Source organism: Salvelinus fontinalis, unplaced genomic scaffold (genome assembly GCF_029448725.1).
Source record: "Salvelinus fontinalis isolate EN_2023a unplaced genomic scaffold, ASM2944872v1 scaffold_0724, whole genome shotgun sequence".
NCBI lineage: Eukaryota > Metazoa > Chordata > Actinopteri > Salmoniformes > Salmonidae > Salvelinus > Salvelinus fontinalis.
The window spans coordinates 21445-48245 of NW_026600933.1; the positions used below are offsets into that span (position 1 = coordinate 21445).

Below are 26801 nucleotides of genomic sequence, written 5' to 3' on the forward strand. Positions count from 1 at the left end.
TAATGACCGCCAAAGCCTTCCTCTGAACTTCACCTTGCACCTGTACTCCATGTGCTGGTGGAACAGATGGTGTTTCTCATGCTCAGGCTGCTGCTGTTGGTGGCAGAGGAAGTTGGCCATGTTAAGGGATCAGGACTTCCAGTACCACTCACAATGCAAGATCTCTGAGAAACTCGGGAGGACCTGACCTAAATTCACACACAACCAGTTCTAGCATACCTTAATGCATTCTAAACATTGAATGTGAGAAAAAAAAGTAATGAACCAAGTCCTGGAAAGAACACAGGATTTGACTCTTAACATTGATGACGATAGAATCTGATGGTCTTGCAGGAAGATGCTGATGTCCCTGTGCTGGTCCACTCCAGACGGATCACATCGCTGGCTTTAGAAGCTCATTGTTTAGAGATGGCCCACTTCAGATAGAAGAAGCAAGTTTATGTCTAGTCTTGCGGTTGTTGCCACCAAAAGTGAGTTCCACATCAACACGGGTGCCTTCCAACCAAACATTCTAACATCATTCTATTAAAGTTGCTCTTTTTAATTGGGATATCATCACATTCAAGTGTAATTGTGGTCTTATGAAATAATCAGACATTGAATGTGTTTCAAATCAACACTGTTGCTCTAATCAACCAAACATTCTAAAATAAAACATTCTACCAATATTTGTGTCATTCTCAAAACTTTTGGCCATGACTGTACATGCATGCACACAGACGCACTCTCACACACACACACACACACACACACACACACACACACACACACACACACACACACACACACACACACACACACACACACACACACACACACACACACACACACACACACACACACACACACACTCTCACCATTTTCTATTTTACCCCAACAAATGAAAGCCATTTTGAGTGATACTTAATTAAAATGTAAATGTTACCGCCCAGTGAGAAAAAGCAGTTTCTCATTATAGAGAATAGATAGGCTATTAGGATGAACCTCGGTGCTGCACTTATATCCTTTGTGTCTCATCAAAACCACTGACTGAGGTGGCCTGAGGCCAGAGAGGAGAGGGAGAGACACAGCCATGGAGAGAGCAGAAACCAGGAAGCAAGGGGGATGCGGTGTGTGTGTGGGGGGGGGGGGGGATTTCCTTGAGGTACAGGCTGTCATATCCCTTTCAAATTGGTGGTGTGTTTAATAGCCTGATACACACACCTCACTAATACATTGTTTGTTAGACTACCCTGCCCATAGTGGGTGAAAACGTGCTTTGGTGATGACGTTTCACTTCCTTATGTTACACAATACATTTTACCAAGACAAATGGGACTCTTCATGTTCTGAATGGTTTAGTGGGGTCTGTCTCCAACATATCATTAACATTATATCCAAAAAGTTGGATTTCGGAACCTAATACATCCGATAATAAGCACCGGGCTCTGTCGCTCTGAGCGGTGCAGCGTTATCGCCAACATTTTTGAGGATTTGACATTTAGTGGCCATCTTCCAAGTTGTTTCCGCTGGTTGCAAAATTAGCATGATACGTGCTGAATTCAATATACAAGGATTTGGAGGAGAAAAAGCTTAGGGTAGGCTCAGTGATCCGTTGACATTTCACAGTGATATGCTTGTTTTTGTGAGAAGTCTTGGAAAAAGAAACTTCACAGTAACATGAACAGCATATATTAAAATAGGAACATACTACACTGTACAAAAATATAAACTCAATATGCAACAATTTCAAGATTCAAGATGTTACTGAGTTATAGTTCATAAGGAAATCAGTCAATTGAAATACATTCATTAGGCCCTAATCTATGGATTTCACATGACTGGGAATACAGATATGCATCTGTTGGTCACATATACCAACAGGGGCATGGATCAGAACCAGTCAGTATCTGGTGTGACCACCTTTTGCCTAATGCAGCGCGACACATCTCCTTCACATAGAGTTGAAGTTAGGTTAAGACTGGATGGACAACGAGCACGCATATAAGCTTCCCTAAGACGATTTCTGACCATTTTTGCAGAAATTATTCAGTTGTGCAAACCCACAGTTTCATCAGCTGTCCAAGTGGCTGGTCTCAGATGATCCCGCAGGTGAAGAAGCTGGATGTGGAGGTCCTGGGCCGGTGTGGTTACCCGTGGTCTCCAGTTGTGATGCCGGTTGGACGTACTGCAAAATTCTCTACAACAACGTTGGAGGCGGCTAATCGTAGAGAATTTAAAGTTAAATTCTCTGGCAACAACTGGTGGACATTCCTGCAGTCAGCATGTCAATTGCACACTCCCTCAAAACTTGAGACATCTGTGGCATGGTGTTGTGTGATAAAACTGCACATTTTAGAGTGGCCTTTTATTGTTCCCAGCACAAGATCAGCTTCTTGATATGCCACACCTGTCTGGTGGAAGGATTATCTTGGCAAAGGAGAAATGCTCATGAAAAAAAATGGTAAAATGACAGTGAAAATAACAGTAGGAAGGCTACTGAGGATCTGAGGACCCATGCCAAATCTTTTCAGTCTCCTGAGGGGGAATAAGTTTTGACGTGTCCTCTTCACGACTGTCTTGGTGTGTTTGGACTATTCTAGTTTGTTGGTGATGTGGACACAAATGAACTTGAAGCTCTCAACCTGCTCCACTACAGCCCGTCGATGAGAACGGGGGTGTGTTCGGACCTCGTTTTCCTGTAGTCCACAATAATCTCCTTTGTCTTGATCACGTTGAGGGAGAGGTTGTTGTTCTAGCACCACCCGGCCAGGTCTATGACCTCCCTATAGGCTGTCTCGTCATTGTCGGTGATCAGGCCTACCACTGTTGTGTCATCTGCAAACTTAATGATGGTGTTGGAGTTGTGCCTGGCCATGCAGTTGTGGGTGAACAGGGAGTACAGGAGTGGACTGAGCACGGACCCCTGAGGGGCTCCAGTGTTGAGGATCAGTGTGGCAGGTGTGTTGCTACCTACCCTCACCACCTGGGGGCGGCCCGTCAGGAAGTCCAGGATCCAGTTGCAGAGCTTAGCAGATCCTTAGCTTAGTGATGAGCTTTGAGGGCACTATGGTGTTGAACGCTGAGCTGTAGTCAATGAATAGCATTCTCACGTAGGTGTTCCTTTTGTCCAGGTGGGAAAGGGCAGTGTGGAGTGCAATAGAGATTGCGTCATCTGTGGATCTGTTTGAGCGGTATGCAAATTGGACTGGGTCTCGGGTTTCTGGGATAATGGTGTTGATGTTAGCCCTTACCAGCCTTCCAAAGCAATTCATGGCTACGGACTTGAGTGCTACGGGTCTGTAGTCATTTAGGCAGGTTACCTTAGTGTTCTTGGATACAGGGACTATGGTGGTCTGCTTGAAGCATGTTGGTATTACAGACTCAATCAGGGAAATGTTGAAAATGACAGTGAAGACACCTGCCATTTGGTCAGCACATGTCCAGGGCACAAGTAATCCATCTATCCCAGCGGCCTTGTGAATGTTGACCTGTTTAAAGACAGCGTGATCACACAGTCGTCCGGAACAGCTGATGCTCTCATGCATTCCTCAGTGTTGCTTGCCTTGAAGCGAACATAGAATTGATTTAGCTCGTCTGGTAGGCTCGTGTCACTGGGCAGCTCGCGACTGTGCTTCCCTTTGTAGTCTGTAATAGTTTGCAGGCCCTGCCACATCCGACGAGCATTGGAGCCGGTGTAGTGCTATTCAATCTTAGTCCTGTATTGGCGCTTTGCCTGTTTGATGGTTCATCGGAGGGCATAGCAGGATTTCTTATAAGCTTCCGGGTTAGAGTCCCGCACCTTGAAAGCGGCCACTCTACCCTTTAGCTCAGTGCAAATGTTGCCTGTAATCCATGGCTTCTGGTTGGGGTATGTACGTACAGTCACTGTGGGGACGACATCCTTGATGCACTTATAGATAAAGCCAGTGACGGATGTGGTGTACTCCTCAATGCTGTCGGAAGAATCCCGGAACATATTCCAGTCTGTTTTAGCAAAATAGTCATGTAGTTTAGCATCTGTTTCATCTGACCACTTTTTTATAGGCCGAATCACTGGGGCTTCCTGATTTAATTTTTGCTTGTAAGCAGGTATCAGGAGAATATAATTATGGTCAGCTTTGCCAAATGGAGTGTGAGGGAGCGCTTTGTATGTGTCTCTGTGTGTTGAGTAAAGGTGATCTAGAATTGTTTTCCCTCTGGTTGCGCATTTAACATGCTGATAAAAATGAGGAAAATCTTGAGACTTCCTTAGTTTTCGTGCACCAGCCTGTGTTTACAAAATATACACAGACCGCCTCCCCTTGTTTTACCGGAGTGTGCTGTTCTATCTAGCCGGTGCAGCGTATATCCTGCCAGCTGAAAATTTTCCATTTCGTCATTCAGCCACAATTCGGTGAAACATAAGATATTACAGTTTGTGATGTCACGTTGGTAGGATATTTTTGATCATACCTCGTCTAATTCATTGTCCAATGATTATACGTTGGCAAGTAATATTGATGGTAAGGGCAGATTTCCCACTCGCTGTCGGCAGATCCTTACGAGGCACCCCGCCCTGTGTTCTCTTTGCCTGCGTCTCTTTCTCTTACCAATGACGGATTTCGGGTTTCTGAAGTACATCCTGTGCGTCCTGCTTGTTGAAGAAAAAATAATTGTCTAATCCGAGGTGAGTGATCACTGTCCTGATATCCAGAAGCATTTTTTTGCCGTAAGATACAGTGGCAGAAACATTATGTACGAAATAAGTTACAAATAACACGAAAAAAAACATAATAGCACAATTGGTTAGGTGCCTGTAAAATGGCTGCCATTTCTTCCGGCGCCATCTTTCACATAATAATTTGAAAGAAATCAGCTTTTTGTGAGTATGGTTAACTTTTGAGATATTTTATTTCAGCTCAAGAAACGTGTGACCAACACTTTACATGTTGCGTTTATATTTTTGTTTAGTGTCTATGTCATGTCTCAAAATCGATATCTATCTCACCTTTATATAGAAAGAGTGGGAGGCCCCGGTGCACAACTGAACAAGAGGACAAGTACATTAGAGTGTCTAGTTTGAGAAACAGACGCCTCAAAAGTCCTCAACTGGCAGCTTCATGAAATAGTACCCACAAAACAGCAGTCTCAACGTCAACAGTGAAGAGGCGACTCCGGGATGCTGGCATTCTAGGCAGAGTTGCAAAGAAAAAGCCATATCTCAGACTGGCCAATAAAAATAAAATATTAAAATGGGCAAAAGAACACAGATACTGGACAGAGGAACACTGCCTAGAAGGCCAGCATCCCGGAGTCGCCTCTTCACTGTTGACGTTGAGACTGCTGTTTTGCGGTCCTTTTCACATAAAAGGCACTTTTCTTCTACCTGTTGCAGCATGTGTGTTGATAAGAGTCTCTGTCACTGACATCTATCTCTTTTTTCTGTCCTTCAGGATTGAAGACCTACCTGATCTCAGGGAGGAAGGTGGAGCCGTGCCACTGTAGCTATTCCCAGCTGGGCCTGGCTGGCCTGGATCCTGGAGGGGACATCCACTGTGCCACACCCTGTGCCCACACCCCAGATGGACCCCCCAGAGCCCCCTCAGCCTGTGGCCTACCCCAGGGAGGGGCTTCCGACAGGGCCAAGGTGAGGACATGGTATTCTGCGGGGTAAAGGGGAGATGGGGGTCAGGTGTGTGCTCATTCCAATCTTTGGTGGTTTTCTACTGTGTAACTTGGATAGACATATTATTTGGTTGTAATAGCATACTGTACTTTGACTTCATTTAGTAAATGGTCATAGTGGAACAAATGTTCAGCTCAGTAGACATGTCTTCAGAACATAATTGTAGGGCCCTGTGTTTTGAGCAGTCATGTGACATGAGATTCTATCCTGTATTTTAAGCCTTATCCAGAAATTAAAATTACACCAACAATGTAAGGAATTGTTTGAGGATGGTGTTGGACCATTTGACCTAAAAAGTTAATGAAAGTTTAAATTAAGGTTAAAATCCAAGCATGTTACATAATTGCATAAAACACAGGGACCTAACTTAACAAGATGTTGACCGTTGAAGTCGGAAGTTTACATACACCTTAGCCAAATACATTTAAACTCAGTTTTTCACAATTCCTGACATTTAATCTTGGTAAGAATTCCCTGTCTTAGGTCAGTTAGGATCACCACTTTATTTTAAGAATGTGAAATGTCCGAATAATAGTAGAGAGAATGATTTATTTCAGATTTTATTTCTTTTATCACATTCCCAGTGGGTCAGAAGATAAATACACTAAATTAGTATTTTGGTAGCATTGCCTTTAAATTGTTTAACTTGGGTCAAATGTTTTGGGTAGCCTTCCACAAGCTTCCCACAATAAGTTGAGTGAATTTTGGCCCATTCCTCCTGACAGAGCTGGTGTAACAGAGTCAGGTTTGTAGGCCTCCTTGCTCGCACACACCTTTTCAGTTCTGCCCACAAATTTTCTATGGGATTGAGGTCAGGGCTTTGTGATGGCCACTCCAATACCTTGACTTTGTTGTCCTTAAGCCATTTTGCCACAAAGTATGGAAGTATGCTTGGGGTCATTGTACATTTGGAAGACCCATTTGTGAGCAAGCTTTAACTTCCTGACTGATGTCTTGAGATGTTGCTTCAATATATCCACATAATTGTCCTACCTCATGATGCCATCTATTTTGTGAAGTGCACCAGTCCCTCCTGCAGCAAAGCACCGCCACATGATGCTGCCACCCCCGTGCTTCACGGTTGGGATGGTGTTCTTCGGCATGCAAGCCTCCCCCTTTTTCCTCATAACATAACTATGGTCATTATGGCCAAACAGTTCTATATTTGTTTCATCCGACCAGAGGACATTTCTCCAAAAAGTACAATCAGTCCGTACCACCACTACAGTCGTGGCCAAAAGTTTTGAGAATGACACAAATATTAATTGTCACAAAGTTTGCTGCTTCAGTGTCTTTAGATATTTTTGTCAGATGTTACTATGGAATGCTGAAGTTTAATTACAAGCATTTCATAAGTGTCAAAGGCTTTTATTGACAATTACATGAAGTTGATGCAAGAGTCAATATTTGCAGTGTTGACCCTTCTTTTTCAAGACCTCTGCAATCCGCCCTGGCATGCTGTCAATTAACTTCTGAGCCACATCCCATTCTTGCCTAATCAATGCTTGGAGTTTGTCAGAATTTGAGAGAGACAAACCGTCACTTCATTGGCTCTCTCTCTCTCTCTCTCTCTCTCACACACTTCACTGCTACAACCCCCCACTTCATTGGCTCTCTCTCTCTTACACACTCACACACTTCACTGGTACAAACCCTCACTTCATTGGTTCTCTCTCTCCCTCTCACATTCACTCACACACACACTTCACTAGGTTTAATGACGACTCTTTGAAGCTGTTTCCTTTCTGTGGGCTTCTCATCCCTCTCAAACACTCACTGGTCCTCAGAGCCTGACTTGGCTGTGTGTGTGTGTGTGTGTGTGTGTGTGTGTGTGTGTGTGTGTGTGTGTGTGTGTGTGTGTGTGTGTGTGTGTGTGTGTGTGTGTGTGTGTGTGTGTGTGTGTGTGTGTGTGTGTGTGTGTGTGTCAGGCTGTGTGTGTGTGTGTCAGGCTGTGTGTGTGTGTGTCAGGCTGTGTGTGTCAGGCTGTGTGTGTGTGTGTCAGGCTGTGTGTGTCAGGCTGTGTGTGTCGCCCGAAAGTGAGCCAGTGTTCACAGTATCATCTGGCTGTTTTAAGTCTGTAGGTGTATGGGTGCGCACATACACGCGTATGTGTCTGCATCACAATGTTACCAAGTACTTTGAACAATCCTTTCACGGCCAGTGCCTAATCATCAGATGAGTGTATATTTGTCTCTGTCCATTCCTTCAGCCTACCCCAGCCATTTCTATGTCATCCCTCTCTCCACTTCTATCACCCTGGCCCTGTCTCTCATCCCTCTCTCCACCTCTCCTCCTCTCACCCGGGCACTGTCTCTCATCCACCTCTCCTCCTCTCACCCTGGCCCTGTCTCTCATCCCTCTCTCCACCTCTCCTCCTCTATTACCCTGTCTCTCATCCCTCTCTCCACCTCTCCTCCTCTATTACCCTGTCTCTCATCCCTCTCTCCACCTCTCCTCCTCTATTACCCTGTCTCTTATCCCTCTCTCCACCTCTCCTCCTCTATCACCCTGGCCCTGTCTCTCATCCCTCTCTCCACCTCTCCTCCTCTCACCCGGGCCATGTATCTCATCCATCTCTCCTCCTCTATCACCCTGTCTCTCATCCCTCTCTCCACCTCTCCTCCTCCATCACCCCGTTTCTCATCCCTCTCTCCACCTCTCTGCCTCTATCACCCTGGCCCTATCTCTCATCCCTCTCTCCACCTCTCCTCCTCTCACCTGGGCCCTGTCTCTCATCCCTCTCTCCACCTCTCCTCCATTCACCCTGGCCCTGTCTCTCTATAGGGCTGCTATTGTGGTTGGTATTGTATCCATTGAATCTGATTGTGTATCATTGTGATTCTAATTAGTGGTAAAATGCTGAAGTGCTGAGTTCGTGCTCTCTCTCGCTTGATCTCTCTCTCGCTCTCTCTCTCTCAATGGGTCCATTTCTCATAATCTTTTATTGTCTGTTTCTTTCCCTGTCTCACTCTCTCTGCCCTCTGTCTGTCTGTCTGTCTGTCTCTCTCTCTCTCTCTTTCTCTCTTTGTCCTGTTTCTGTCAAACTGTTTTTCTCTCATTCATTATTTCTCTCCGTTATATCTCTTCAGCCTCAATTTACTCATTCTTTACCTCTCTCCTTCCCCACTCTCTCTCCCTCTCCCTCCCTTCCTCTCGCTCCATTCCTCTCTCTACCCCAACCTCTATCCCCCCTCTCTCCCTTCCTTCCTCTTTCTCCCTAGCTTTCTCGCTCTCCACCCCCCCCCCCCCATTAAAATTAGAATAGAGTAATAGTGAACTATGAAAGAACATATATGGAATCAAGTAGTAAGCAATTTTTTAAAATGTATTTTAGATTTGAGATTCTTCAAAGTAGCCACCCTTTGCCTTGATGACACTTTGCATTCTCTCAACCAGCTTCACCTGGAATGCTTTTCCAACGGTATTGAAGGAGTTCTCACATATGCTGAGCACTTGTTGGCTGATTTTCCTTCACTCTGCGGTGCAACTCATCCCAAACCATCTCAGTTGGGTTGAGGTCGGGTGATTGTGGAGGCCAGGTCATCTGATGCAGCACGCCATCAATCTCCCTCTTGGTCAAATAGCCCTTACACAGCCTGGAGGTGTGTTGGGTCATTGTCCTTTTGAAAAACAAATGATAGTCCCACTAAGCGCAAACCAGATGGGATGACGTATCGCTGCCGAATGCTGTGGTAGCCATGCTGGTTAAGTGTACCTTGATTTCTAAATAAATCACTGACAGTGTCACCAGCAAAGCACCATCACACCTCCTCCATGCTTCACGGTGGGAACCACACATTCGGAGATCATCCGTTCACCTACTCTACGTCTCACAAAGACACAGAGGTTGGAACCAAAAACCGAAGGACAGATTTCCACCGGCCTAATGTCCATTGTTCGGGTTTCTAGGCCCAAGCAAGTCTCTTCTTCTTATTGGTGTCCTTTAGTAAGGGCGGCAGGTAGCCTAGTGGTTAGCGCGTTGGGCCAGTAACCGAAAGGTTGCTGGATCGAATCCCCGAGCTGACAAGATAAAAATCTGCTGTTCTGCCCCTGAACAAGGCAGTTAACCCACTGTTCCCTGGTAGGCCATCACTGTAAATAAGAATTTGTTCTTAACTGACATAAGAACAGGATTTAAGACATGAAGGTCAGTCAATGTGGAAGATTTCAAGGACTTTGAAAGTTTCTTCAATTGCAGTCACAAAAACCATCAAGCGCTATGATGAAACTTGCTGTCATGAGTACCGCCACAGGAAAGGAAGAACCAGCGGTACCTCTGCTGCAGAGAACAGTTCATTAGAGTTACCCGCCTCAAAAATAGCTTATTCTTGCCATAATATGGACTTGGTATTTTACCAAATAGGGGTATCTTCTGTATACCACCCCTACCATGTCACAACACAACTGATTGGCTCAAATGCATTAAGAAGGAAAGAAATTCCACAAATTAATTAACAAAGCACACCTGTTAATTGAAATGCATTCCAGGTGACTACCTCATGAAGCTGGTTGAGAGAATGTCAAGAGTGTGAAAAGCTGTCATCAAGGCAAAGAGTGGCTACTTTGAAGAATCTCAAATCTCAAATATATTTTGATTTGTTAAACACTTTTTTTGCTTACTACATGATTCCAGATGTGTTATTTCGTAGTTTTGATGTCTTCACTATTATTCTACAATGTAGAACATAGTACAAATAAAGAAAAACCCTTAAATGAGTCGGTGTGTCTTTTGACTGGTACTGTATAAACTCAGCAAACGAAGAAATGTCCTCTCACTGACAACAACTTAACATGTGTAAATATTTGTATGAACATAACAAGATTCAACAACTGAGACATAAACTGAACAAGTTCCACAGACATGTGACTAACAGCAATGGAATAATGTGTCCCTGAACAAAGGGGGGTTCAAAATCAAAAGTAACAGTCAGTATCTGGTGTGGCCACCAGCTGCATTAAGTACTGCAGTGCATCTCCTCCTCATGGACTGCACCAGATTTGCCAGTTCTTGCTGTGAGATGTTACCCCACTCTTCCACCAAGGCACCTGCAAGTTCCCGGACATTTCTGGGGGGAATGGCCCTAGCCCTCACCCTCCGATCCAACAGGTCCCAGACGTGCTCAGTGGGATTGAGATCCAGGCTCTTCGCTGGCCACGACAGAACACTGACATTCCTGTCTTGCAGGAAATCACGCACAGAACTAGCAGTATGGCTGGTGGCATTGTCATGCTGGAGGGTCATGTCAGGATGAGCCTGCAGGAAGGGTACCACATGAGGGAGGGGGATGTCTTCCCTGTAACGCACAGCGTTGAGATTGCCTGCAATGACAACAAGCTCAGTCCGATGATGCTGTGACACACTGCCCCAGACCATGACGGACCCTCCACCTCCAAATCGATCCCGCTCCAGAGTACAGGCCTCGGTGTAACGCTCATTCCTTCGACGATAAACGCAAATCCGACCATCACCCCTGGTGAAACAAAACCGCGACTCGTCGGAAAAGAGCACTTTTTGCCAGTCCTGTCTGCTCCAGCAACGGTGGGTTTGTGCCCATAGGCAACGTTGTTGCCGGTGATGTCTGGTGAGGACCTGCCTTACAACAGGCCTACAAGCCCTCAGTCCTGCCTCTCTCAGCCTATTGCGGACAGTTTGAGCACTGATGGAAGGATTGTGCCTTCCTGGTGTAGCTCGGGCAGTTGTTGTTGCCATCCTGTACCTGTCCCGCAGGTGTGATGTTCGGATGTACTGATCCTGTGCAGGTGTTGTTACACATGGTCTGCCACTGCGAGGACGGTCAGCTGTCTCCCTGTAGCGCTGTCTTATGCGTCTCACAGTACGGAAATTGCAATTTATTGCCCTGGCCACATCTGCATTCCTCATGCCTCCTTGCAGCATGCCTAAGGCATGATCACGCAGATGAGCAGGGACCCTGGGCATCTTTCTTTTGGTGTTTTTCAAAGTCAGTAGAAAGGCCTCCTTAGTGTCCTAAGTTTTCATAACTGTGACCTTAATTGCCTACCGTCTGTAAGCTGTTAGTGTCTTAACGACCGTTCCACTGGTGCATGTTCATTAATTGCTTATGGTTCATTGAACAAGCATGGGAAACAGTGTTTAAACTCTTTACAAAAAAGATCTGTGAAGTTATTTGGATTTTTACGAATTATCTTTGAAAGACAAGGTCCTGAAAAACTGACGTTTCTTGTTTTGCTGAGTTTATATATATATATATATATATATATATATATATATATATATATATATATATATATATATCATTGTTAGTAAGGATTGTGCTTTGTTGAGTTTGAACCAAATGGGTGTTACCCTTTTTGATCTGCTTTAGTGAAAGGTCCGTTTATACCATCAATCCTCCCGAGTCACTACCCTGTTTTAGGTGTTTATGTTTGAATGATGGAAGTAACATTTCCCTGTAGCCTGGAGGACATTGAGTATCTATGACACCATGTTTCTAGAATAATTATTATGTCAAGACTTTGGTATTGTTAAGAATATTTGGGTTTGTGGTTTTAAGACCTAAGCTAGAAGAAGAGTACAAGCCCTGGAAAATAAATCCCTATTTAACAGTGAAAATATGTTTGCATGTTTGTGAATTAAGAAAAATAAAACTGTTTTGTGTTTGCGTGCGTGCGTGTGTGGTTGATGCACCCAATCAATACTTAGGCTAAGCACACTAACCACACACAACACAAGAGTGAATGTGTAAACTACAGTATAAGAATTTGTCAATACTAGGATTGAAGAAACTGAAAATTATATAAATAGACAAATACCTCTCTTTCTCTCCTTCTCTCCAGTCTCCCTGTCTCTCCTGCAGTGCGGCTGTAGTTCCAGAGGAGGATCAGGTTCTGGAGAAGGGCACGGTGCAGAACGGTTGCCATGACGATCACACAACCAATAGCAGCAAGGTTTGCCTCACCTTACCTCACGCTAGTGAACGTTTGACCTTTGAACCTAGCCGTGACCTTTACTCATCCCAACCTGACTTCACTTAAATCCAACCCCAGTTCATAAAACCAGGCTTAGTGTTATCATATTTTATTTCTGAAGTCGTATTTATATCGCCATACTGTACATGATGGAATGACCTGACAAGAACAAGCCTGACATAACTTTATAGAACCTAGCCAAACGGAAATGTCTTGATTCATTTGGATTCACTAACTAAGTCACTAATCACTCTTATCCAAGACCTCAGGTCTAACCCTTCTCACTCTCCTCTTTCTGTTTCAGCACACGCGCACACACGCACGCACGCACACATGCACGCACACATGCACGCACGCACACACACACACACACACACACAAACACACAGCTTCTCACTAGCCTCTCTCCTCTCAACTCCACCAGGACACCTCATCTCTCAAATGTCCCTCCCAGGCCCCCGTAGGCCGCAGCCCTAAGGCCCTGAACGGTCTGCTGAGCCCCAGGCTGGAGGAGCCCCTGACCAACAGCCAAACGTCCCTGTGTGAGATGCTCCAGGAGAAGGAGAAGAAGTGGGGTGGAGGGGCCATGGGGATGGACCACTCTGCTCTCATCCCCCTGCGCTCCAAGAACTTCAGAGAGAGGAGCGACGCTCACTTTGTAGATGTTATCAAAGAGGATAGGTGAGGGGATGGATGGATGTTACACAGACTGATCTGGAACCGGGCTTGATGGATGTGGTGGTGCTTTTTGGAGAGTTGGCAGAACAGCACTAATAGATCTGAGACCAGGCTAAGGGAATCAAAGGATAAGATTCTGATCGCTGAAGGCTGAACTGTTATGTAAGAAGCAGACCCACACGTATCTTTCATGTGGTATCAATGTCTGTTTTGGTACAGTGTGTCTATTTACAATGTGCTTTATAGAACTAGTGTTACAGAAATTCCCTTCCTTTCCCTAAAATCCCCAGTTGTATAGAAATCTGGGTTGGAGGATCTGGATTTCCTGCTTATTCCCCCCGATTCTGGGAACTCTCCAACTGGGATAGAAAATATATATATAATATTTTTCTAATGTTTTGAGGTAGTTACCAGAATTTTGCAATCCTATATAGAACACACACTGCGGTATGATCTGCTGCGTGCTATTTTGTTTGTAGTGATCCTTACGCTTCTGCCCACTGAATAAGCACCTGGGTGATGTTCATTCGGCACCAAATGGAAGAAAACAGACATGATACAGTTGATGGTCTATCTGGACTTGTCCAGTAAGAAAAGCTCATTTTCCATTTCAAAATGTTTTTCCATTGCAAAATGCCTTATGAACACGGACAGCCCTGGTGGTATGATAGGTTGGTGTAACTCTCTCCCCGCCAAGTCTGTCTTCTCTGTACTGACTGACTGACGTCTGTTGATCTGTCCATCTCCCAGTCTGATGAAGGACTACTTTTTCAAGCCTCCCATCAACAAGCTGAGCCACACCTTCCTGGACAAAACCCTGGAGTCTGCCTACAGGACTAGTTACCAGGAAGAGGTGTGTATCCCTCTCTGTCTGTTACTCTGTCTGCATGTGTCTGTCTGTCTGTTTACTTCCCTGCGTCTGTCTCTGTCCCTCTTTTCTGTCTGTCTTGCTATCTGCCTCTCCCTGTCAACACGTCCTCCCTTTATTTGGTCTGTCTGTTCCCTATCTATTAGTAGATAGGGACATGAATCTGTCTGTCTGTCTGTCTGTCTGTCTGTCTGTCTGTCTGATGTCCCACTTCCTCTCTCTGTCTACTAGACTAGACCTGGTCTGTCTTTTCTTGTCTGTCACTCTGACTCCCTATCCGTTTCACCTTGTCTGTCTAGCTCTCTGTGTGTGTGTGTGCTCTCTGAGTAACCTGTAAGCACTGCACTATGTATGGCCTGTCAGGACTGCGGCAAAGACAGGGAAATCACTGCAGGACATCGATAGGAATGTCCTCTTAGCTTGTGATACCCTCTGCTGGTACAGTGGGGAAACTGCATGTTCAACTTCAAGTCTGGATAATGTTTTGTTCAGTTTCATACTTATTACTTAATCACAATGAGACAGTGTTATCAATGTTCTTTTAAGACTTCCATTCTTCATGCTTCTCTATTCTCTCCTGCAACCTTTGCTCTCTCTCTTTTACCCTTTCCAAACCCTCCCGCTCTTTATCTCTTTACTCTCTGCAACCGGTACCATTCATTGCCATTGTGCCTTTAGTAAGGCACTTAACGGCGGCTAACGCTGTGCTGCTCTCAGCCTTGTGTATCTTTGTGTGTGTATGAGGTTGGCTATTGTGACAGCAAATCAATCCATTTCTGTTGAAAAATGACAAAGTATCTATTCCCTCCCGTCCCCAGGTGGAGACCCAGGCAGCGGTACAGACCTTTGCCAGCCCTACCTTCAGCTCTTTCCTGGACATGGTCCTGTGCTGCTCAGTGTTCCTGGCCCTCTCCCTGGCCTGCCTCCTCCGTCCCCTGCTCTCTCTCCCTGGGGCCCCCCTGCCTGCCCCGGCCCTCGCCCTGGTTGCCGTGGCCGCCTTGCTGGAGGCCCTGGCGCTGGTGCTGTCAATACGGTAAGACGGTTAGGGGAGAGAAAATGACGCTGGAAGAAATGGCAGCATTTTTACGGGCGCCCAACCAATTGTGCTATTATGTGGTGTTTTTCACGTTATTTGTAACTTATTTTGTACATAATGTTTCTGCCACCGTATCTTACGGCAAAAAAGAGCTTCTGGATATCAGGACAGCGATCACTCACCTCGGATTAGACAAAGATTTTTTCTTCAACAAGCAAGAAGCACAAGACATTCTACAAACACCCGACAGGGCCATCATCCCCATTATTTGCAAGAGGAGGCGACGCAGGTACAGAGGACAAAGAGCCGGATGCCTGGTCAGGACCCGGAAAAGGCGAGTGTGAAAGCTGCCGTTACCGTCAATACTACTCGCCAACGTGCAATCATTGGACAATAAACTAGACGAGGTACGATCACGGATATCCTACCAACGGGACATCAAACAACTGTAATATCCTACCAACGGGACATCAACAACTGTAATATCCTATGTTTCACGGAATCGTGGCTGAATGACGACATGGATATTCAGCTAGCGGGATATACGCTGCACCGGCAAGATAGATCAGCACACTCCGGTAAGACGAGGGGGGGGGGGGCGGTCTGTGCATATTTGTTAACAACAGCTGTGCACGAAATCTAAGGAAGTCTAGATTTTGATCGCCTGAAGTAGAGTATATTGTGATAAATTGCAGGCCACACTACTTGCCTAGAGAGTTTTCAGCTATACTTTTTGTGGCTGTTTATTTACCACCACAGACAGATGCTGGCACTAAGACCGCACTCAGACAGCTGTATAAGGAAATAAGCAAACAGGAAACCACTCACCCAGAGGCGGCGCTGCTAGACTACCAAATTTCCATCAACATGTTAAATGTGCAACCAGAGGGAAACAAATTCTAGATCACCTGTACTCCACACACAGAGACGCGTACAAAGCTTTCCCTCGCCCTCCATTTGGTAAATCCGACCACAACTCTATCCTCCTGATTCCTGCTTACAAGCTAAAATTAAAGCAGGAAGCACCAGTGACTCGGTCTATAAAAAAATGGTCAGATGAGGAAGATGCTAAACTACAAGACTGTTTTGCTATCACAGACTGGAACGTGTTCCGGGATTCTTCCGATGGCATTGAGGAGTACACCACATCAGTCACTGGCTTTATCAATAAGTCCATCGAGGACGTCGTCCCCACAGTGACTGTACGTACATACCCCAACCAGAGGCCATGGATTACAGACAACATTCGCACTGAGCTAAAGGGTAGAGCGGCTGCTTTCAAGGTGCGGGACTCTAACCCGGAAGCTTACAAGAAATCCTGCTATGCCCTGCGACGAACCTTCAAACAGGTAAAGCGTCAGTACAGGGCTAAGATTGAATCATACTACACCGGCTCCAACGCTCGTCTTATGTGGCAGGGCTTGCAAACTATTACAGACTACAAAGGGAAGCACAGCCGTGAGCTGCCCAGTGACACGAGCCTACCAGACAAGCTAAATCACTTCTATGCTCGCTTCGAGGCAAGCAACACTGAGGCATGCATGAGAGCATCAGCTGTTCCGGATGACTGTGTGATCACGCTCTCCGTAGCCGACGTGAGTAAGACCTTTAAACAGGTCAACATACATAAGGCTGCGGGGCCATGTCTTTGATTGAGTCTGTAATACCAACATGTTTCAAGCAGACCACCATAGTCCCTGTGCCCAAAAACACAAAGGCAACATGCCTAAATGATTACAGACCCGTAGAACTCATGTCCGTGGCCATGAAGTGCTTTGAAAGGTTGGTCATGGCTCACATCAACACCGTTATCCCAGAAACCCTAGACACAGTCCAATTTGCATACTGCCCAAACAGATCCACAGATGATGCAATCTCTATTGCACTCCACACTGCCCTTTCCCACCTGGACAAAAGGAACACTTATGTGAGAATGCTATTCATTGACTACAGCTCAGCGTTCAACACCATAGTGCCCTCAAAACTCATCACTAAGCTAAGGGTCCTGGGACTGAATACCTCCCTCTGCAACTGGATCCTGGACTTCCTGACGGGCTGCCCCCAGGTGGTGAGGGTAGGTAGCAACACATCTGCCACGCTGATCCTCAACACTGGAGCTCCCCAGGGATGCGTGCTCAGTCCCCTCCTGTACTCCCTGTTCACCCACGACTGCATGGCCAGGCACGACTCCAACACCATCATTAAGTTTGCAGACGACAACGACGAGACAGCCTATAGGGAGGAGGTCATAGACCTGGCCGGGTGGTGCCAGAATAACAACCTATCCCTTAACGTAGCCAAGACTAAGGAGATGATTGTGGACTACAGGAAAAGGAGGACCGAGCACGCCCCCATTCTCATCGACGGGGCTGTAGTGGAGCAGGTTGAGAGCTTCAAGTTCCTTGGTGTCCAATTGCTCGGCCTCTGACCGCAAGGCACTACAGAGGATAGTGCGTACGGCCCAGTACATCACTGGGGCCAAGCTTCCTGCCATCCAGGACCTCTACACCAGGCGGTGTTAGAGGAAGGCCCTAAAAGTTATCAAAGACCCCAGCCAACCCAGTCATAGACGGTTCTCTCTACTACCGCGTGGCAAGCGGTACTGGAGTGCCAAGTCTAGGACAAAAAGGTTTCTCAACAGTTTTTACCCCCAAGCCATAAGACTCCTGAACAGGTAACCAAATGGCTACCCAGACTATTTGCATTGTGAGCCCCCCCCCCCCAGTAACCCCTCTTTTTACACTGCTGCTACTCTCTGTTTATCATAAATGCATAGTCACTATAACTATACACTCATGTACATACTACCTCAAATTGGGCTGACCAACCACTCCTCCCGCACATTGGCTAACCGGGCTGTCTGCATTGTGTCCCACCCACCACCCGCCAACCCCACTTTTACGCTACTACCACTCTCTGTTCATCATATATGCATAGTCACTTTAACCATATCTACATGTACATACTACCTCAATCAGCCTGACTAACCGGTGTCTGTATGTAGCCTCGCTACTTTTATAGCCTCGCTACTGTATATAGACTGTCTTTTTACTGTTGTTTTTATTTCTTTACCTACCTATTGTTCACATAATACATTTTTTGCACTATTGGTTAGAGCCTGTAAGTAAGCATTTCACTGTAAGGTGACCTGTTGTATTCGGCGCACGTGACAAATAAACTTTGATTTGATTTGAGAAGGAGAAGTGGAGAGGTGAAGAGAGGGAGAGAGGAATGGGGAGGAGGAAAAGGGGGGAAGAAGTTCAGAGGGATGGAAGGAGGAGGGAGAAGAGGGGAAAGTGATATGAGGGGTGGGTTGGAACTGGGGAGGAGAGGAAGAGGGGGAGAATGGTAAAGGGAGAGAACTAAGTGGGATGAGGTTTGAAGATGGGGAAAAGGGGATGCTATTAGCCTGTTTTTCAATGGGGTTGGATTACTGTACACGTACTGTCTATCAGCCCTCTCTGAGTTAACCTCCTCTCCTCCTCTCCCAGGATGGCCTTCTACCTGGACAGTGTGATGAGCTGCACTAGGACCCTGCTGAAAGCCATCTCTGGCTGGGTCCCCCGTCACCTGATAGGTGCCGTGCTGGTGTCCCTGCCCGCTGTGTCCGTCTTCTCACACGTCACCTGTGACATGCACCTCTCCATACAGGTGAGTGTGTCTATTCTGTTCATTTGCCCTGGTAATTTCCTCCAGAGTTTGCTAATGCTAACGATTGTTCCTTCCTGTGTCTCTATCGGTGTCTCCCAGTTCACCATGCTCACCTGCTGTGCAGTGATCATTGCCATCATCCAGTACTGTAACTTCTGCCAGCTGAGCTGCTGGATGCGCTCGGCCATGGCCACCGTGGTGGGACTGGTGCTGTTCGCACTGCTCTTCAGCCCACCCTGCAGGTCAGGCACGTTATGATGGCTTCTATTTTTTAACACATTTATGGCCCTTTTTTGTTGGTCGGAAAGGACATGAAAGGGGCATCTGCAGTTCAAACAACAATAACAACACGTCACACCCTGTCACTGTTTTGGTAAACAACTGAGGAACGGGGCTAGAGAAATGTAACCACCCTCAAATTTGTATATTACACATTTAATGCGCTACCAATGCCCTCACTGAAGTTCGATAGGATATTGTACACAATATTACCACAATGTCATAAATTAGTATGATTTTTCGTTTGTGCTGGCACTGTGTGGAATTTAATTTGTCGTGGACTCGATTAATCTCATCCGACCGTGTCTCGTGTTTTTGTCTCCTCTGTCTTCCAGTTCTACCAACAGTATGTTATTTTGGTGAGTAGAAGGAAGTTATCCATACAACTAATGATGCATTCACAATGTATCATTGGAAGGCCATGCTGTATTCTCAGATTATAAATATATTTCTCTCACTCCACCTTTCCTTAACTCCTTCCCTCTCTCTTTTTCTCCATCCCTCCTTCCTTCTCTCCCTCCCTGCCTACATTTCTCTACATCTCTACCTCCCTACCTCATTCTCCATCACTCCTTTCTTCTCTCCTTCCTTGTTTATCCACCCTTTCCCTTTCTTTCTCCATCTCTCCCTCCCCTTCTCTCTCCTCCAGGTCTGGCAACGCCACCAACAACAGTAACCGCAGCAGTCTTGTACATGGTCAGCCTGAGCCCGCCGCTGACCCCGTGCCCCGCCTCCAGGACCTGCTGGGCCCCGAGGTGGGAGTGGCTTTCTTCCTGCTCCTCCTGCTCGTCTGGTTCCTCAACCGCGAGTTTGAGGTCAGCTACCGCCTCCATTACCACGGCAACGTGGAGGCCGATCAGCACCGCATCAAAATCCAGAACATGAGGGACCAAGCCGATTGGTTGCTTAGGAACATCATCCCCATCCACGTGGCAGAGCAGCTCAAAGTGACTCAGAGTTACTCCAAAAACCATGGTAGCGTTGGCGTGATTTTTGCCAGTATCGTTAACTTTAGCGAGTTCTATGAGGAGAGTTACGAGGGTGGCAAAGAGTGCTACCGCGTGCTCAACGAGCTCATCGGTGACTTTGACGAACTGCTTCGTGAGCCGCCCTTCAACAACATCGAGAAGATCAAGACCATCGGCGCCACGTACATGGCGGCGGCCGGGCTGAACGCGCAGCAGTGCGCCGAGGCGCCGCACCCGCACGGCCACCTGCGGGCGCTGTTTGACTTCGCACTGGAGATGATGCGCGTGGTGGACGACTTCAACAAGAATATGCTGGGCTTCAAGTTCAAGTTGCGCATCGGGTTCAACCACGGCCCTTTGACCGCAGGGGTGATCGGCACCACGAAGCTGCTCTACGACATCTGGGGCGACACTGTGAACATTGCCAGTCGCATGGACACCACGGGCGTGGAGTGCCGCGTGCAGGTGAGCGAGGAGAGCTACTGCGCCCTCAGTGCCATGGACTACAACTTCGACTACCGCGGCACAGTCAACGTCAAGGGCAAAGGTCAAATGAAGACATTTCTGTTCCCCAAGAGTGCAGACAGTGGTGCCCCCGTTCCCCAGTACCTGCTCTCCGTCTCACCAGAGATCCGGGTGCAGGTGGATGGGAGTATCGGGCGCTCGCCAACGGATGAGCTCTCTAATATGGTGCCTAGCTCCATGGCTGGCGTACCCAGTATCACCAGTCCCTCGCTCAGCTCTGGGGTGTCCACAGGTCTGCTGCGGCCTGAGAGGGGGGTGGTGGACGCTGGAGATAGGCCAGACAGTCGGCAACAATACTACTGTAGCCCTACTACTACAGAGACCATCGCAGCCAGACGCTCCTCCTCATCATCCTACGTTGGTCTAGCCTCCATGCCTATCACTAGTCAAGCTGGAGCTACTTTGACAGTCCATCAACCAAATCTACCCATCACTAATAAAGGTGAAACTCCTTCAACCAACGTCCAACAACCAAATCTGCCCACCACTAGTCTAGCTGGAGCTCCTACAACAAACGTCCTCCAACAACCAAAACCTGTGGCGCCTGCCTCCCTCCAGCCTCTCTCCCCTCAGAATGCCACAGCAACTGAGTCACGGAAGCAGGTGGAAAAAGAGAAAGAGGAGAAGGACGATGATGACATTATTGGCGAGCTAACGAAACTCTAAGACTGTTATGTCTGCGATAGTTTTTTGCATTAGCCTTCAGCCCTTTAAGCACGGCCTTTCTTGCATTCCTGCCAGTTGAAGCTTATTATGGAACAGTCATATGTGACGAGAAGGAGGTAGCACCTAAATGGCAGACTGTAAGAAACCAGTTTCTGGCTCCTCAGTTGTCAATTCTTCTCCAGGTTCGTGCTCATTAGGACACGCCTTTGTAAATCTTTTTGCAACTGTAAGCGAAAATTAGCGTTTCTTATTGAACAAGTTCAGATACTAGGTCTGTTTTCTTCCCGCTCATGTCCACTGAACACGACCGATGTATCTGGTGGGCACAGTAAGAGTGAATAAGAAGATAGGGAAAGTACGATGGGCGCTATTACTGAACTTATGTTGCTATAGAAACCCAGCCTCCTATGATCTACTTGATTCTCACTAACATCTTTAGTCTTTTTTTTGTTGTATGTTTTTTTTCCTTTTTTTTCTCGCCTTTGTTTTTTTAATGCCTTGATTAAGTGCCTTTAGCACAAAATAATGTGTAGACCAAGCTGATCTGGACAAGGAAAGAAGAAGAAACATAAAGGGAAAAGACAACTGGGAAAGACTTCTACACTACAAAACTGTGAACCTTATGTACATTTTAAGGCAAAAGCTTGGTTTCTGTCAGTTTGTTACAGTTGTCTTTGGTCTGTGTTGCTTTTATTACTGTAGTTAAGGAGTTTACAAGAATCGGAGCAATAAGGAATGCCACAGTGAAGAGTGAATGATGGGTTACAAATGGGGAAGCAAGATGGAGTCGTCTTTTCACAGTGAATCACTTGAAATTGTCTAAGAAAAGCACAGGCCTCGCACAGCGCTTTCAGACAAACCTACAACAATATCTAGAACATCAGTCGGAAGGCTTGACTGTGTGCTTGTGTCTGTGTGCTACACTACAGTAATAACTGCCGTCCACGGCCTCATGTGGAGAGGTGGCTGTAAGTTGTCATTCTGCAACTGATGAAACCGTGGGAAGAAGGTCGAGAGTGGGATTAAGAAATAATGAAATCCCTCTTGCTGATGTGGTATCTGTTCTCCTGGCCCTGGTTAAAAGTAAGGACCTCTTTCTTACCAGCCTCAAGCCGTCAACTAGACCTTGGTAATAGTAATTAGGGCTGAATCCTAACTCCCACTTAAGTCTGTTTTATGTCGAGGTCTCCCATTGACATTAATGCATGACTAAGTGAAAATGTTTAAGCTAGGACTTGACGCTAACTCTTTAACATATCATTAATTAGCTTCAACTGCACATTAGCTCTGCAAGTCTATAAAGCTAACTTTTAGCACCACAGGTTGGTTCATGTGCCATAACCTCTTCCTAGTCTTTACAGGAATGCAATGTGCTGTTAGGCTACCGTTGTTGAGGTTTGAAGTGCACCCCTCTAGGTAGGCCTCCTAATAGGTTGTTTCTATAGAACGTGCTGGTTTGCTTACAATACAGTTATCTGCTAAAACTGTTACATGTGCGTCACGTACATATCATGTGGAATAGGCAAGAGCACAAACAGATTAACCTGAGTTAATATGTTGAGTGATCCAGTTTAACGGAATGGTAGATTGGTATATTGACCTTCAAATAGGACTTGATATGCTATCGCCACGCCCCACTCCTGTTACCGTCCGGCTATTTAGAAATACATGCAAGGGGGAATGCACCCGATTCCTCGTTACAGCATTCCTGCCAAATTAGATCCTGGATAATAAGGGACATTTCTAACATGCGTCATGTAAACAACATATAGAAATAAACATGTAAAGTGTGCATGTTCAGTGCTACATATTTTCCTATGTGTTTTGTGTGTTTGTTTTGTGTGTTTGTTTTGTTGAAGTTGAGATCTTGTTGTTTTCTTTTTATATATATATATATATGTGTGTACTGTATGCATTGTTTTATCAGACCCTTTCTTGAGAGAATTGAGTATGGTAAACTGTACAGTGCATTTCCTCCAACTGCAAGTCTAATCATCCCTGTCATTTTCTCTCTGTTATAGTAAAAGGGCTTGGGTGCTCGGGAGAAATAACAAAACAAGTAATGGTACTACTAGGTTTCCATCCAATTGGCGACAGATTTTCATGCGAATATTCTAAAATCTACATAACGAAAATATGCACATTTTTCCACCAGTGGTGTGTTTCCACCAAACGGACTTGTTGCGGATAAAAATCAGTGCATGATGACATAGAGCACACAAAATGTACTTTTTCACTTACGTTTTCACGTACCAAATAAAAATCTAAAGTTCAGTGTGTTTCCATTCCATTTTCAACTCTACCAATAGTTTTGCTATAAAAAAACTGTTGGGTAAAATAGCAAATGTGCCTACTCTGGTCTTGGTACATGTGCTCTAGCCAACAGCTCGCAGATACAATGAGGATAGGCTCGTTTACATAATGAGATTATTATGGATAAGAGCGAGTAAATGTGTATTTTTCAAACGGCAGCCAAGCATGGATCAACATGTCACCAGAATCAGACCCTGGAGATTTATTAGAAAGGAGCATCAAGGTCACTGTGCACTTTCACCACCCTGTCAAGTTCATCAGAAGTTAGGCCTATTTCATATGTAGCCTTATAAACTGCTTATCATTGCGTGACTCAAGGTTTACTTCGATATGATTATTATATGAATATTTACCTTTAAAGGCATTTCCACTGCCATTTCTCACATAATTGATAAAAAATTTACCAACACAGAAAGATCCCCACCCCGTCGAACAAACAAATTATCTTTCGCCATTTATAAAATTGTACCGAAACTTCCTGTTTCCATCACAGATGTTGTGATTTAAATTTTTTTATACGATATGACTTTACTCACATAAAAACTGGGGATGGAAACGTTTATATTATTTTTGACCTCAGACATACTTTGAAACCTCAAAGGTACAATATCAAAGCATTCTGAATTAGGAGTATAACTTGGGAAGTAAATGATCATAGTAAAAGACTCCAAAGCAACATGTTTTAGTTTAGTAAAGATGGAGATACTCAGGATATCCCAGCAATCATTTGGGTTTTAAATGCATCTTTCAACTTTCAGCACTTAAGTTTCTCTTTTGTAGTGCCATAATTTGTTTTACTACAGGTTCCTTGTGTGTACTGCAAGAGTTTGCTAGTAGTGCCTTTTCAGTCATAGAAAAATCCTCTCTAAATCAACTCTTATATCATTTAATTAAGATTGCCACGTTTTGTTTTCTCAAACCTCCTTGAATATACATTTGTTTGGCTTTTTTACATGTGCACATATTTTTCTCATCCAAGTTCTTTGAACTTTTTATATGAATTTGACATGTGCCTTTTCTACTACATAACCTGCTGAGCAATTGTTTCCAACATGTAGTATCACTGATATGAGTATGAAATTCAATATTGCAGTTCATTGTCACTTTTTGGTACACAGCTGCCACTTATTTGTTTTGATGTGGATTTAAAAACAGGGAATAACAAAAATGTAGTTTTGCTTTGTTTGACTGGATATTGTTGTACTGTGTAGAATTGCTTGAATGGGGTTAGGCCCATTTTAAGTGCATTAATCTACAAACGGGATTGTTTTCAAATTGTCAAATGTATTCTTGCCGATTATGAGCGTGCAACCCTTGTTGTAACCTACCCAAATTGCATTGATTACAATAAAGGGACATATTGGAAACAATCAGTTTAAATAATAAACTTCACACAGTGTTATGTTGCTAAATGTCCCAAGGAAGGGGAATCTGCATAATTGAGGTCTGGACACATGAAAGGAAGATAAAACCCAGATATTAGCTACAACTTATCTTATTGCTTTTGAGAAACTCTGCTTATCAACCTATGGATTCCTGGTGTTTTATCGTGTTGATGCTGGATAAGTAGCGTTCTTTAGAAAGCAAAGGGAAATAAATAGTTGAATTTAAGGCTAACTCTTATAGAGGTGTTGGAGCTCAAATCTTATGCCCAATTCAGTCCGAACCGTACTGTGATGATGGCTCTATTTTCATTTCACACTGCAACTGTGGTGAATGTGTTACCGAACCAGCTCAGTACAGCTCGGTTGGGCTCAGTAGTGTGAAAAAGCTATTGTGTTCCCTACTTCAAAAAAAGCTTTGTTTTTTTTGTACTAACTTGCCTTCATTCCAAAAAGGACTTCATGAAATGACAATGGGATTGAAACGTTGTGAACTAACAGAATGGCACATTGAGACTGGTTTTGATGCCAACTATAGATGTCATTGATTTGATGTATGTTTGGCCTTATTTCCCCCTCTTTAATTAGCTTGTCGTGCACATTGATGACAGGTTGTTTCTATACTCACTAGTACGATATGTATGCAGTATGTATACATTTTGCACAAAGCACTCACTCTGTATGTACATATGCATTTTATATTTTGTATTATTTATACAGGTGCCATTGTTGAAGGGTTGAGGAATACATGGAAGGTTAGATAAATGTTAGAACACACAATTATGTCCAAATGTCATGTTTGCCTGCATGTATAGTATGTGTGTGTACCTACCTGTACGAATGTTTGTGTAACTGTATGATTGTGGGAGAGGGATGCTCTAACTTACCACAGTAGGCCTAGGATTGTGTGCTGCCTGAACTTGTCCATTTCTTTCCACCTCAGTATGTCAAAGTCAATTTACATTTGAGTAATTTAGCAGACACTCTGATCCAGAGCATACATTTTCTCCATACTGGTGCCCCGTGGGAAGCGAACTCACAACTTGGCATTGCAAGCACCATGCTCTACCAACTGAGCCACATGGGACACTGACAATGACCTATAAGGACATTTTCCTGCCACCACTACTTCTATATAGGCCTAGGCGACAGATCTCTCCATCCTAAGGGATCCCATGGTATTCCCCCATGAGTAGCCTGGTTGGTCTCAGATTGGTTTGTGCTGTTGGCAGCTCCTATGGTCAATGTAACAGCAAAAAATGACCATAGGAGTTGACGAGACAGTGCAAACAGATCTGGGACCAGGCTACATCATCAACACCCTGCAAGGTAAAATCACACTGCTAGATTTCTGTTAATGTTTTCAGACCCTGTTTCATATAAGCCTACTGTACAGTTGTGGCTGGTAGATCTTTGGCCTCCCTCCCACTGTATTTTATATAGCCTATAGCACGCTGCATTTTTGGAGGGGTCCGCAAATGAAGGTAAAAAAAAAAATGAATAAAGTGATTTTTTTCTGAGACTTGTTTGGATGGTTCTGTTTGCATTGCTTGATATTTACCCATTATTACAACTTTTGATGATGCATTTACAATTGACATGTAAACTTCTGTTGCTTGGCTCCTTAAATTGATACAAATGTAGTGGACTAGATGGATGGATAAGGGTGAAGTGCCCCAAAATGGTCTTATGAGGGTTGGTGACTTGGAGACGCATGATACACAATGTATATGGGGGGCTGCACAATAACTGCTCACTTGTACATTGTTCTGTAACACTTTAGGTTAGAAAGTGCTTTGACAGCTACTTAATTTTTTGGGTTATTCCACCCCTAGAGGCT

General features: G+C 45.0%; 1 protein-coding gene across 1 annotated transcript; it reads left to right on the forward strand.

Annotated features, from left to right (window-relative positions):
- Positions 1 to 2151: 2151 nt before the first annotated feature.
- LOC129847146 (adenylate cyclase type 9-like) lies at positions 2152 to 26481 on the forward strand. The gene is made up of 10 exons (XM_055914961.1): positions 2152 to 2164; positions 5373 to 5608; positions 12464 to 12574; positions 13020 to 13276; positions 14024 to 14126; positions 14960 to 15174; positions 18669 to 18828; positions 18928 to 19070; positions 19443 to 19466; positions 19757 to 26481. Exons 1-10 carry the CDS (start codon positions 2152 to 2154, stop codon positions 21264 to 21266), a joined length of 2772 nt encoding a protein of 923 aa, XP_055770936.1. The 3' UTR covers positions 21267 to 26481.
- Positions 26482 to 26801: the final 320 nt, after the last annotated feature.

Coding starts and splice junctions, on each gene's coding strand:
- LOC129847146 (XM_055914961.1), top strand. Junction 14,127..14,959: donor GGACTAGTTACCAGGAAGAG/GTGTGTATCCCT, acceptor TCCCGTCCCCAG/GTGGAGACCCAGGCAGCGGT. Junction 19,467..19,756: donor ACCAACAGTATGTTATTTTG/GTGAGTAGAAGG, acceptor TCTCTCCTCCAG/GTCTGGCAACGCCACCAACA.